Source organism: Falco naumanni, chromosome 6 (genome assembly GCF_017639655.2).
Source record: "Falco naumanni isolate bFalNau1 chromosome 6, bFalNau1.pat, whole genome shotgun sequence".
Lineage (NCBI taxonomy): Eukaryota > Metazoa > Chordata > Aves > Falconiformes > Falconidae > Falco > Falco naumanni.
The window spans coordinates 33,596,800-33,610,395 of NC_054059.1; the positions used below are offsets into that span (position 1 = coordinate 33,596,800).

Consider the following 13,596-nt stretch of genomic DNA (forward strand, 5'->3'; position numbering starts at 1 on the left):
ATATTTTCTGAAAGCGGAGTGGCGAAAGGGAGAAATGAACCGCCTGGACCGAGCGGCTTGCGGCGGCAACGCACCCGCGCTTCGGCCGCGCCAGCGTAATTTAGGCCGCGCCGCCGCGCTGCGTCGCAGGAGGCATCGCCTATGGCGGGGGCACCGGCTTGTGCAGGGGCGGGGGAGAGGGTTTCGGCTTTGCCGAGGGGACGAGGAAGGACGGCAAGAGGCGCTTCAAAGGCTCAGGCGGATCCCCTAGCTCTGCGTTCTCTCCCCCATCTCGATCCAAAGCGGTTTCGCAGTGGAATAAACATCTCTGATCCGAGACAGCTGCCGGGAACCAAAGGCCGCCCCGACCAGCGCTGAACCGGCCGAAGATGCGGCTGGAAAACGCCCGCTCCCGCCGGGCGGGGAAGGGTGCGGAGGGCGGCTCTCACCGCAGCGCCATCGGGCTGTGAGAGCAGCAGCACTTCGCCCATTATTCATCTGATTTGTGTTATAACACTTCTGACACCTAATCTTATCAGCTAATAGCCAAGATTTAGTCACCCAAGACGATTTTTTTTTTTCCCACGCCAGCAGCAAAATTATTTGACTCCCTGCAGATCTGTTTACTTTCGTCAACCTTAAAAAAAAAAAAAAAAAAAAAAAAAAAAAAAAAAAAGGCGGGGGGGAGAGAGGAAGAGAGGAAGAAAAAGAAAATGAGGAAGGGGCAAAGCTTAGGTGTAAAGGAAAGATCCAGACTTCCCAAGGCTGGTAGAAACAAGCACTGAGGAAATACCAAGTGAACTCAAAAAAAAAAAAAAAAAAAAAAAAAAAAAGTAAGGTCCTGAATACTGACAGGGAGGGTTTGGGATAGAAGACACCAGAAACCAAAAGAACACATATGTAGTCCATGCAGACATGCCTGTAAAATAACGATTTATTTTAATACTTAAAAAACACACACAATCCAGTGATAAATGTCAATTACCAATAATCAGCATAAAGTGCCAAACAGCCATACATTTTTTTTTTTTTTATAAACAACACTTATTGGAATGTCTCTTAATTTGAATACACTGTTCAGAAAGCCAGCATTTAAAAAAATATGCTCTCAGGCTGAGATTTGTTCTCTCTCATCAGGACACTCGAAGACTTTAAAGTACCACTGAAACCACGTTGTGCATACCGTCGGTTGGATGTATTGCCACCTTTCTTTCCTCTGTTTTACATTTTTTTTAAAGTCCACGAGTTACAAACCTCCTCATAGCGCACTAGACCACAAGGCAAAGGAAAAGGTCTCCATGTCCCGTGAACACTGATTTGTCCCAAACACAGGGCCCTGCAGGTCTAAGATCTGGATACATTTTCTAGCGCATGATAGGACTCCCCACTTGAGAGATTTAGGTCATTTTGAAGCATCAATTTTCTTCTTCTAAGAAAACAAACTAGCAAATGAGATTTGCAAGTTGCCCTTCTCCTTGTCCTAATGGTGCTGTGATGAGAAACCACCATTTCAGTTCTTAATAGTCTTCTGGAATTCTCTGTATTTCCTGAAGTGTAAAACTAAGAAGCTTTATACAGTCAAAAAAAAAAGTATAAAATAAGAGGTTGTTGGGGGTTTTTTTGGTTTTTTTTAAGTAATACTTTTGAAAGCTACGATTTGGGTTTGATTTTTTTTTTGTTGGGGGGGGGGGGGGTGGGGCTTGTGGGTTTTTGTTTGGTTTAAAAGATTCCTGTCCAACACGTGAGCACCACCTTTTGGCATAAAGTTTATCAAAGCCACACAAGTCAGCTAGCACTCTCTGCATCATTCATGTATATTTTAAATGCAAAATGATCTTTTCACCCACGATTTAGGAGTTTAGTTGCTTGGGGGGGGGGGGGGGGGGGGGGGGGGGGGGGATGAGGATTTTGTTCTTTTAAAAGTAAAAACAAAAACAAAACACAAAGTTCAGTGCTCCCATCCTGAAAGTTTTGTTTCTGCTCTGGTTTTGGTGTAAAGTCTGAAGGGGAGGAAAAGTTCATAGAAGTTGAAGATTCAGCACTTAAGTTTGGCAGGTTTCAGTTCCTTTACTTGCGTGTGCAGTGTCTTGTGGACAGCTAGTGTTCTGGACTGGCAAAATCCTTTCCCGCATTCTTGACACTTAAAAGGCTTTTCTTTAGAATGGATATATCTAGGGAGAGAAAAACAATTGAGATGTCAGAAATAACCAGACTAAACTCAGCAGCGAGCTGAGATGGAGAACATGCTGGAGCTTTTTACACGTACTGCTGAGACCAAGAGCGCTGGAGTGCGGCACTCAGGCGATCATCTGCATGTGTGTGTGCAAGAAGAGAGGGGGGTGTTGGAGGCTTACAAGGGTGCCTTGCTTAGGGATAAAGAGCTCTTCTCTAACTTCGGGGTCCTCAGGCTGTGTGTCTTCGTGATACTTCTGGATAATCACAAAGACAATGCAAACAGAGGGTGAAAATATTTGCAGAAACTAAGAAGGAGGCAGTGCAAGTAATCTTTGCGGGGTGATTTTTGCGGGGTGAGTGAGTAGAACAACAAGACTGACTTCCAAAGTGAGTTATCTGGGCTCCTTCACTGGCAGTGGGAAGATGAAAACCTAGAGGGAACACTGCCATCTGGGCCGGGACATGACTTTTCTTGCAAGCACCTTGATCAGTAGAGGTGGCTAACAAGGAGAGTACAGATACACAAGAGAAAAAAGGATAGGAGAAGAATCCTTACCTGTGATCCCTCAGGTGATCTTGTCTTCTGAAGGCCTTGTGGCAAATGTCACATGTGTAGGGCCGTTCATCAGTGTGGGTTCTTTCATGGATCAAAAGGTTGTAGGACTTAGTGAAGTGCCTGCCACAGAATTTACACACGAACTCCTTCTTGGTTTTGGAAGGTAACCTTCCCCGTGTGGGTTTCTTCTCTGGAGAGAGTTTAGTCACCTCAAGCAAAGACCCCAGCCCTGGGGGTGAGCCTTGACTGTCTGCCTGTCCCAGTTTAGAGTGGTCCTCTTGTGTGGCGGCCACTGCTAAGTTGGCAAAGTCGAAGCGGGGTTTGGCTTTGAGGGTCACGTTGGTGGCCTCTTGCTTAGGCTGGATGACATGTGGGAATAGTGGGAAGGTCGGTAGCTGGAACCGTGCATCCACCAGGCTCGACACGCTGGGCACTTTGGAGAAGGAGGAGCGGGGCAGATGCATCGCTGGGTACCCCAAAGTCCACTGGTGCAGGTGTACAGCGTGCAGGGCACTGAAGCCGTAGAGGTTGGAGAGGTGGTCAGAGGGCACAGCTGGCAGCCCATTGAACGCTTGCAGGAAGGAATAGTTGGTGAGCTGGAGGGAAGGATGGATAGGCACTGGGGCCGGCAGGGTCTTACTTCCCATGGTGGCCGCTCAGGAGGAGGATCTTGGGAACAGGGGAGGAAAAGATCTGGAAAATAAAGACGGAGGGAGGAAGAGGGAGAGGTGGATTGATATGAAGATAAAAGCAGAGGGAATTTCTTCACCTCACCCCCCTTAACATACTTCCCCAAAGCCACAGGAGGAGGCTGCCTTGGACTTAGGCGTAACCAATGCTTGGAGACCCCACAGGTCTCCAGACTCTCCCTCTCCCCATCCCTTTCACACAGAAGTTGTACCCCATCCACAATCATTCACCCTCCAACAGCATCCCTGTGCTAGGTAGGTCTCCGATGATCGTCTACACAGGGACAGCAAAGAGATGCCATTTTGGCCCACAGAGCTCAAGCTTCTCCCATATAATTTAAAATCCCTTCCTCGGCACCCTCAGCCTTTAGAAAATAGTGGGATACTGCCCACTATATCTGTCCACCAGCACTGCCTTTAGCCCTGACCCCTGAGGCGACACAGGGAAGGGTGCAGAGAGCTCACTGCCCCTGGGTTGCCAAGCTCCCTGTGGTCTAACCTCAGCCAAGCCTCTGTCCCTGGGGCGGTGGAGGCAGTTGGGTGTTGGGAGCTGTACCTCCTCCCTCACTCAAAAGAAGAAAATCGCCCAAATTCTGAGGGGGGGGGGGGGGGGGGGGGGGGGAATACTAGCCAGCAGCCCTCCCTCTTCTGTGCTGCAAAAAGAAATGGGAAAATGCTGAGTTCGGGTGACAAATCTGAAGTGCCATTTGCTCTCCCCAGGGGGAAGCGCCTGGCTTTAAGCCACGTCCTAATCTAGGCAATCGCTTAATTAGAACCCTTCAAAAGGCAAAAAGGCAAGGGCTGGAGGGACCCTTCCCGTGGGGACTCCCAGCCCACCAGCTGCAGGGCCGCAGGGCCACAGCCCTTCCCTGGGCTGAGTGCCACCACTTTGCTCTGTGTTTCAGGGTCCCACCAAGCCCCCAGCCCCTCCTTTGGGCCAGATTCCTACCCATTCCACCCCACAAGGCAGAGGGGAAAATGCTACAATGCCGCAACATCGAAGCACATCTGGCCCTGCCTGCGAACCCAGCCCTGGCTGCTGTCAACCATTTGGCAGGAGATGCCTCCCGAGGGTTGGTGGTGAGGAACACAGCTTCCCCTCTTTGTGGGTGCGAGAAAGAACCCACGGCTTTTGGAGGCACTGCAACCCAGGGAGCCTCCTTACTCCACGGCCCACAGCTTATACTTGCTTTTCACCCAGTGAACTCTGGGATTTGCCCTCAGTGGGGCTGTTTTCCAGCAGGATCCCCGTAGGGTCCCAGTAGAGTCCCTGCAGGGTGCTCATAAGTTCCCCACAGGTTTGCTGCAGGGCTCCCACAAGATTCACATAGGGTCCTCATAAGATCCCCTATAGGGTTCCTGCTGAGTCACCATAGGATCCCCACAGGGTTCCGGCAGGATTCTCACAGTACTCAGCCTGGAGTTCAACCCCACGTGAGAAGTAAAGCCCCTTTGGAGAAAAGGAGTCAGCAAACTGCTGCAGAGCAGTAATTGTCCCTCTGGGGTGGAGGGCTGGAAACCAGTGGCGGAAGAGGTCTAAAGACCAGGGAAACAAATCTGATTTATATGTGGGCTGCTGCCTGGACCGAGGAGCTGCAGCTGAGAGGGTGTGAGAGGGAGAAGCTTACTCTGAGCAGCTCTGTATGCCGGGCCCACCTTTCACATCGCTTTACATAAATCAGCAGCAGGAAGAGAGACTCAAACCTTAGAGGAATTCCATCGCAATGACCCAGAATAAGAGATTGTGACATTTTGCCTTTTTTAATTGGATACATTTTGGATAGTGGGAGATTGAAAAGTGCACACATTACATTTTCCTCCCTCTCCACCCCTCCACCCCCCTTTTTTTTTTTTTTTTAACTATTTAGGGCCGATGAACCAACCAGACTGTTTTGTTGTTCAGCTGGGGAAATGCTTTTTATTTTGTTAGTGCTGGCCATACGCTAGGCATGTCCACTTAGCAGGACAAATGCCTCAATCGATGACCCCGAAAACAAAGTGCGCAGAAAACATTCTTGTTCAGGTACCTGAAATGTCTTTTCCTATCTGTCACAACAGCTCCACATCTATTTTCCTGTCTAGGTAGCCCTAGATCTCTCAAGCATGAAACATGCCATTGCAAACGGAGTTAATTTCTGGGTTTATCCCTCTTTCTATCTTTGTGTCCTTAGAAAATATTTAATATCGAATATTTAAGCAAAAATCTACTGTGTCAATTTGAGTAAATTCTGGGTCGATGGCATTTAAAAGATTCTCTTTCGATTTCCCAAACGAAGAAGGGGGCACAAACCACGGAGAAATACAGTCGGGTCATAACAGCATCCACTGCGCCCACAGTTTTTTTACTAGAGCAGTTCTATTATTAAAAAGAGAGAGAGAAAGAGAAAGAAAGAAAAGAAAAAGAAAGAAAACAAAGAAAAAAGGGGGGGGTGGGGGGGGAGAAGAAGAAAAGGGGAGGTGGGAGCAGTGTTCACGTTACTACAAGTTTCTTGGCACTTTTCCAGAAATGTAAGCTACACTTTTGCTCTGTGCGACCAGGATAGTCAAAAATATAGGTGAAGAGCAAAGTATTTCAGAAGTCCCCTCTCTCCGGGACATCAAAGCGAGCGCGTTTCACAGCGCAGTAACTCTCCGCTCTCCCGCTTGCCCGCAGAGAGATCAACATATCTTTGATTTCGGTGTCACCTCCACCTTTAATTCTGTTTCATGTAAACAGATCGTTATCGGTGCTTCTTTTTTAATTTTTTTTTTTTTCTACAGAAGACAACCCCGCGAGTTCTCTGCTTGAATTCCCTCATCACAATAAAACTGTGCGGGGTTTTCTTTTTTAACACAAACTCAGTGAGTAATTAAGAACAAACCACTTGTGTTCTGACTGAAACAAAACCCACTCATGCCAAGATAAATTTACCCTGCAAAATAGGATCATAAACTTGAAAGACTACATCTGTCTCCAGCTTTCTTACCCTTTGTCCTATTTGAAGATACGGTAATGCTATTGTCCAGTTGCCATTGTTTTAAGACTATTGTAATCTTAACCTTCCAGATTAAATTCTACCTCCTCTATATGCCAAAAAAAAAAATGAAAAAGAAAATCCACCCACCTTTTTTTCTGGTAGCGTAGCAAGGGGCGAAATTAAATGGATTTTTAAGTAATCTTGAGGCTAGTCAGTATTTTTTCCTTTCTACCTTGAATTATCAATTTCCGATGTGTCCTTTGAAAGGGATATTTGTTACATTAAATACCTGACTCATAAATAATGAGGTTTGCTAATTAGTTCCACATGGAAGAATGGAGGAGGTAAATTACCCTGAGAACGTTGCTTATTTTTACAAACATGATAAAGTAGAGGGCATAAAATGCTGCATTCTTGCGATAGCCTCGAACTACAGTAATCAGGTTCATCTGTCAAAAAAAAGCTCCCTTGTTTTGCCTGAATCTTTTAAAGCCTGGTAGCCCTTGTCTTTTCGGCTGCATCGCATGACACATGCAGTGTTTAGCCACCAAGTCGGCTACTTATTTTGTCCCTTTTGAGGGGGTCGAGATTTTCCCTTCCTATCAGTTTAAGCGGGGAAACAGAGCTTACAATTTATCTGTGTTTGGGAAACTTACTGGAAAGGGAACAAAATTGCCCTTTCACTCCGCATTATTCGAGCCTGGTGCTCTTGAGGAATAAAGTGCATCGTTCAGCACAGATTTATTCAAAGTATTAATGAAGTGTGCAGAATCTATTAAAGCAGGTTTATTCGGGGCTAATTGAGCGTGAAAGAGTTAATTGCTAACATTAATGAGGACTGGAAGGACTCAGTCAGCATGTGCCTTGGATATCTCCGCTCAATCCTTATAAAATCATCATTCACATTTTATCACGCAATCAGTGTTGACAAGTTTCCCCGGACCACCGTTGCGAACGCGGAGGAACGCGGCGCATTTTAGTCTCGCAATAATAATACTAATAACCAGGGTCCAGCTGCACCAGCGATCACTACGCAGCCCGGGACAGCCTTTACCCAAACCAACAACGGCAACAACACATTCCCCGGGTGCAGGCCCTGGTGGCCCGGTGGCCAGGAGGGCCCCGGACGGGAGCGCAGCCCCGCGGCGGGCTAGCCGGGCGGGAGGCGGGTGCGGGCGGGTGCCGGCGGGGCGGCCGCAGGGGCCAGGCCCCTCCATCCTTCCCCCGCGGAAGTGTTTAGGTTGGTTTGGAGGTTTTCTATCTGTGTGTGTGGTTTTTAATCCCCTCGGGCAAAGAAAGGCCCCCAGCACAAGATTCATTCTCGCTTTCTTCCCTAGAGAAACGCCCGGTGCCTGCCCGGCACACGAATAAACCGTCCTTCCTCCCTCCCGGCAGGCGGGGATTTCTTCCCTCTGCACTCATCGCTTCCCACGGCCGCAGCATGCACAGCCACGGGTAGGGGGCAAAACCTTGGCGGTGACACCCCCGCGGAGCACCGAGGCGCATCCCCGGGCCAGGCCGGGCGAGGCGGCGCCGTTCCCGGCCACCCCACAGCCGGGCTCCTGCCGCGGGACCACGCAGCGCCCCGCCACAGCCGCAGGGGCCCGAGCCCGCCGCTGCGCCGGGGCTTGACCCTTTTTCTCGCTTGGCTTCGGTCTTACTGAACTGGACCTCCTGTGCACCTGTCCGGGACACGGCTCTAGCCCTCCTGCCCCGCTCGCCTTTTATCGGACAATTCCCGCAGCGCTACGGTAATCTCCGAAATGCTCGATTTTTATAGTTTCCCCTCCCAAAAGCCAACTATAACAACTATACCCTAATCCTCGGCTTTGCACTGACACTTTATAGGCTCGGCCTCGAGAGAAGCTCAGTCTCTCCCTACGCTGAACTTGTTTCGATCCATTCAGAAAAATATAAACGTCAGGTTCATTTCTGTTACGGCCTTGGGAGGAAGGCAAGAAGGTCCTCGGACCCTAAAACGCTAAAAATGGAGTGGGAGAAAAAGAACCGAAAGAGGGAAAGAACAGAAAGAGAAAAGTAATGAACAGAGAGGAGAGAAGCTGAACATTCGAGTCCATAAAGAGACGTTCAGGCTTCTGTTTTGCAGCTCGTTGTGTCATTTTTAGCTTGGGTTAAACACACTGCTCTTCCGCAAGGGGGGATAAACAACTTTGAAAGGGGAAGACAAATCTTTAAATAGCATCAAAATATCCGAGCCCCATGTGAAGGCTTCCCCCAGCCCTCCGCCCGCCCAGAGAGAACAGTCCTTCTCACGTGAACCACGATTTCCCCACTTCTTCTGCACCATCCAGGGGATGGTGGGAGGGGATGGGGGAAAGAAAGACAGGACGGAGAGAAAAGGAGGTGTTTGGATCGATATCCCCAACCCCCGAGGCTTGGTAAAACAAAAACCAAACAAAACGAGTTGTTCTTTTTATTTACCTAATCCCGATCTGTGCTCCACCGCTGGCAGCAGTTAAAAGATCCTGGGCTAAATTGGAGCTGGTAAAATAAAATAATAGGAAAAAAAATAGGGAAAAAAAAAGAAAAAAAAAAAAAAAAAGAAGAGGCTGGGCTAGGTCAGTGTCTCTGCTGGCCCTGGGGGGCACAGCTCTCTCCCACCCCACCCCACTGCTCCTCCGGCGGGTACAGGCAGATCCGAGCGAGCAGCGGGGCCAGGTGTCCAGGTGCTCTGGCTGATGGAGACGGAGGTGCGCTCCCTCCTCCTGCTCCCGGCGCCGTCTGCGTGCGCTGCAGTGCAAACGCGCCCGGGAGCAGCCGAGCTCAGACTGAACCGATCCCTTCCCTCCAGCCTCCTCCTTATTTCAACCCCCCCTCCCAGCTCCCCCCTCAACCTCCCACCAGACTCCGGGCATGCGCACGCAGGGAGAAAGTTTCTGGCTGGGAAGAACCAACTTTTCAACCCGCTTCTCCTGGAGGCGCAGCAGCCCGGGGCCCGTAGTCCGCGAACGTGTGATCTCGCCCCCCCGCCCCGCTCCCGCAGCCTCCCCCGGGGCATCTCTCTGGGGCCCGCTATGGGCTGCCCCCCGCGGCGGAGCGGCCTCCCGTGGGGGAGTGTGGGGGGGGGGTCCCCGTGCAGCTCCGCGCTGTGCCACGGCGGAGGACCGCGCTCCCCGCGAGTAACTGCGCGGCCGCGCTGCCTGCGCCGGCTCGGCCAGCCGCCCCGCTCCGCTCCGCCCCGCCCGCCCGCACTGCACCGCACCGCACCGCACCGCACCGCACCGCACCGCACCGCTGCCGGCTGGGCTCGCTGCGCCCTCTCCCCGCCGAGCCCCGGGACAGGACTCACCGGGACCTGCCCAGGGAGGGAGGGAGGGGGAGAAAAGCAGAAAGAGTGGGGGAGGAAAAATAAAGGTGGGGGGAAGATGGAGGGAGGGCTCTGCTCCCTCCGGGAGGATTTCGGGATCGTAAGCTTCTCTCCCTCGCTGAGAAGATCCTCCGAGAGGATCCCAGGAGCCGCTTACCTGCGAGGGGTCCACCCCCGGGTTAGAGCCCCTTCCTCCCCCCGCTCCAGCATCCCTCCTGGTCCCCACTTTCCGCCCCAGTGCCCCTGACCTCGGTGCCTTCCTCCCGTCCCTCCTCCCACGGCCCGGGACGCTGTCTCCCTGCACCCCGGGAGGGGTTGTGCGGAGTGCCGAGTGCCGCGCATCCTCCGCGGGTCGGGAGCCGCAGAGCCCTGCTTAGATCCGGGGGGAGTCAGACTACCCCGGCGAGGCAGGCAAAGCAAAATAACCCTCGAAAGAAAAAGGTTAAACGTGCTTTATAATTAATCCTGAGGCCGTAATCTCCTTGCTTATTTGTTTTTCTATTCATCCATCCATTCACACTCCTTTAGATCCGTGAAGGGGGAAAAATTGCTTGGGTGTATTACATTATCCCGGCGAACCAGGGTAATGTAATACACTAGCGAAGACAGATCCGTCGGGATAACGTGGTACCGTGCTCAAGAACACGCATGTGTTTTTTTATTATTCATGTCACTGCCGTTGTTACACTGATTTTTGCCCATCGCCGAAGGAAAAACCAATAAACAACAACAACAAAAAAGTCAATAAAACAGCAACAAGAAAACACTACTACGTTATCATCCTGCAGAATAAGCGTTCATGAACACAACAGCAGAGTGGCAAAGTAAACCCTAGACTGCTATTTCATCCCCAAAACATCTCTATTTCTGGGGAGAGTCTGGGGTCCAATACTGCTCACTGCTCTGGACAAGCGAAGACATTTTCGTTCCCTCCTTTTGTAAACGAGTGGCATTTTCATGAGGCAGAGAAGTAAAGACGTTCCCTCATCCCGGCTTCTTCAGTTCTCTCTCATTTCGTGCTGCTTTTTTCTTTCTTTTTCTTTTCCTTTTTTATTACCCCACCGCCCCCCTCAGCCCCCCCCCCCCCCCCAAAAAAAAAAAAAAAAAAAAAAATCCAAACCCAAACCCTAGCACTTTTGTTCCTGTTATGGGGGTCGAAATGTCGAGAGTCTGATCCTGTGCCCGATGCTGTTAGTTGATGTCTTCGAATAAGTTTGCATTTTCAGCAATAGTTTTCAACTCCTGTTGTCAGGATGAATGTAAGATCCCCAAGTGTCCCCAGATCAAGAAACAGACCGGAGATGTGTTCTTCTAACTGGGGAGTTCTCTTGTACCGGAGGAAGGATCTTGGTATAGCTGAGAATGGGTGCGTGTATTAATGAAACAAAAATCCCAGTTCTTTTTGGAGAAGCAGCAGACTAGCTGAGATGGTAAACACAATAGCAGTGGTACCTGCACGTGCTGCTTTTAAGGGAACAACAACATCCCAAAAAAATTGCACTTCCAGTTACAGAAACCATCATTCCGAAATAGACATTTAAACATCGAAATAAAGGGCAGTAAAAGACCTCAGTGTCTAGGGGGAGGGACACACAGAAAATGATTCCCACGCAAAAATTGTTTATAATCAAAGCGGGTCCCAGAGTATTACTGGAAGCTGTAGCTGAAAGCTGCCTGGATAACCTATAGTCTGATATTCACGTATTTGTTAAAATGTAAAAATATTTGGACTTGTCAACCCACTGGCGATTGAACTGAAGTTTCAGGTTAGCTGTCTTGTTAAGTGCATTTGGTTTAAATATCTGATGTTTAAGTTACGAAGGTTATGCTGTTCCAAAACCTTTATTCTCGGATGGATTTTTATGATGTCCCTTGCTAATTTGCATTATGTCAACTTGTAACGGTGGGGAACCTAATACCGGGAACGGGATACAAAACCACTGCTAGCTCAGACACGCAGGGAATACGCAGCGCTTTTCCACAGCGAAGTTCTGCAGTCGATTAGGAATGTTACAACTCCAAGAGACTCGTAAAAAATGAAGGCATCTGCTCCCAAAGCCAGCCACGTTTGTAGGATTTAGAGGTGACAGCGAAACCCAATTCGTGTCAAGAGAAATCTGTGGGGTGACTGGGGAGACTGGAGCCCCCATCCCTATTTCCCGCCTGTGCTCCCTTTCCGTCCCCTTCCTGCCCCACGTAATCTGCAAGGTGAAGCCCCCCCGCCCCGGGCTGTGACTCCCTTTTTTTGGGGGAGCAGCATCCCGGACAGCACCAGCCGGCCGCCACACGGGGCTGCCTCGCCGGTCCGCACCCGCAGCGGCGGGGCCGGCGCCGCGCGCTGCCGCCTGGCCACGGGGCTGGGGCCGGTGCCCGCGCCGGGGGCGGCTGCGTGCCCCACCTGCGGAGCGAACTTAGGGGGCACGGGGAGCGCATCTTGGGGCATTTCCCCTTCCCTCCCGGAGGGAGCCCGTTGATGTTGTCACCTCGCCTCCAACGAGTTCTGGGTTCAAGGGCTAATCCTGCGCTGCGCAGGTACTGGGGATGGCTCCTCCTCTGGTTTAAGCTCCCGTGGATGTTGGGCATCCCTGGATGCACCTACACGCGTGCTGGGAGCTGGCTGCACAGCCTGACTGATGTTCTTCCCTCCCTCAGCTGGGGTACCTGGCTTCACCTTCGGACCCACTTAACCTTTGCAAGAATAACGATTCCCGGCCCCATCCCGCAGCCATGTGCAGGAGAAAACTGCCTTTTCATTCCGTGGGACTTTCTCCCCACCGGGGAACGGCGCTTGTCCTTTTAAAAGTCTTTTATTGAGGAGAACCGACCGCGCCACTTGCGAAGCATCAGCCGCAGGCGCCTCGCTAGGGCTGCGAGGAGAAGCGGGTCCGGCGGGGCAGGGTGGGGATGTTTGCTCGGCGGGTTCCGAGGGCTGCATCGCCTCCCGGAGTCCAGCAAACATCTCGCCCCCCGCAACGCGGCAGTGGGTGGGGGATGGCTGGTCAAAGCTGCCTCCGGTCGGCAGCCCTGCAGTTCCCAAAACTCCCGGGGGAAGGGCGCGGGGAGCAGGGCAGAGCAGCCGGCTGCGCTCGGCGGCGTTTCCAAAGCCGCTCCGCGCCCGGAGCTCCACGGGCAGGGACGGAGCCAGCCCCGGCGGCGGACGCGCAGGGGAGAGCAGGCACAAGTGCACTGCAGCGTCCTCGCCTTGCCCTCCTGCCTCCCCGGGCAAGGTGTCCCCCCGAGCCAGACCCTCTGATTACCAGCGACACCTTGGAGATATATAGATATAGATATATAGATATTTATCCCACCCCCCACCCCACCCCCAGCTTTCCTTCGCTTTGCCTGGTCTTCCCCCTTCCAGCGATTTTGGTGTTGACTGCGGGGAGGGATTAGAGTGTGCGGGCTCCCACTGCCCCTCCTGAGATAACCTGGACTCAGATGGAAGTGGGAGCGCCAGAAAGGGCCGGGAAGGGAAAGGAGCCCGTCGGGGCTGAGCCCGAAGCGCGGTGGAGCGCGGAGGGGGAAGCGCGGGGGGCGGTGGGGCGCGGAGCCTGGTGCCGGAGTAGCGCGGGCGCTCCCGCACCCCTTTGATGAAACTCGCACACACCAGCACCCCCCGTCCCGGCCCGCAGCTCACTCCTCAGGTCCCGTGTAGCTGCATTATTTTAATAGCTGCTGATGACAAGCGATGGAAGAATAACGGCAAACAACGCGGGTGGAAACTGCCCCCGCGGTGGGAGTAAACGCTCTTCTAATAGCAACTCCCGTCCCCCTTCCCCTAAAAGAAAATCAGCACAGAGATGGATATAACGTTGTTCTGCCAAATTTTCTCATTTTTAAAGAAAACTTCTACTTCTAGGGCTTCCTGAAAATAAAAGCCACACTTCGGAGCATCTCCATTTTGTTAGCGAG

General features: G+C 51.6%; 1 protein-coding gene across 2 annotated transcripts; it reads right to left on the minus strand.

Moving 5' to 3' along the window:
* Positions 1-895: 895 nt before the first annotated feature.
* Positions 896-9,145, minus strand: OSR1 (odd-skipped related transcription factor 1). 2 transcript variants are annotated; one of them, XM_040599572.1, is made up of 3 exons: positions 8,799-9,145; positions 2,711-3,403; positions 896-2,150 (listed from the first exon to the last, which is right to left on the minus strand). In XM_040599572.1, exons 2-3 carry the CDS (start codon positions 3,355-3,357, stop codon positions 2,015-2,017), a joined length of 783 nt encoding a protein of 260 aa, XP_040455506.1. In that variant the 5' UTR covers positions 3,358-3,403; positions 8,799-9,145; the 3' UTR covers positions 896-2,014. The 2 variants fall into 2 exon arrangements, with proteins under 2 accessions (XP_040455506.1, XP_040455507.1); XM_040599573.1 differs by lacking the exon at positions 8,799-9,145 and having other exon boundaries at positions 2,711-3,941.
* Between the last annotated feature and the right edge of the window lie 4,451 nt (positions 9,146-13,596).

Coding starts and splice junctions, on each gene's coding strand:
- OSR1 (XM_040599572.1), bottom strand. CDS start 3,357: ATGGGAAGTAAGACCCTGCCGGCCCCAGTGCCTATCCATCCTTCCCTC. Junction 2,151..2,710: donor GATCACCTGAGGGATCACAG/GTAAGGATTCTT, acceptor TTCTCTCCCTAG/ATATATCCATTCTAAAGAAA.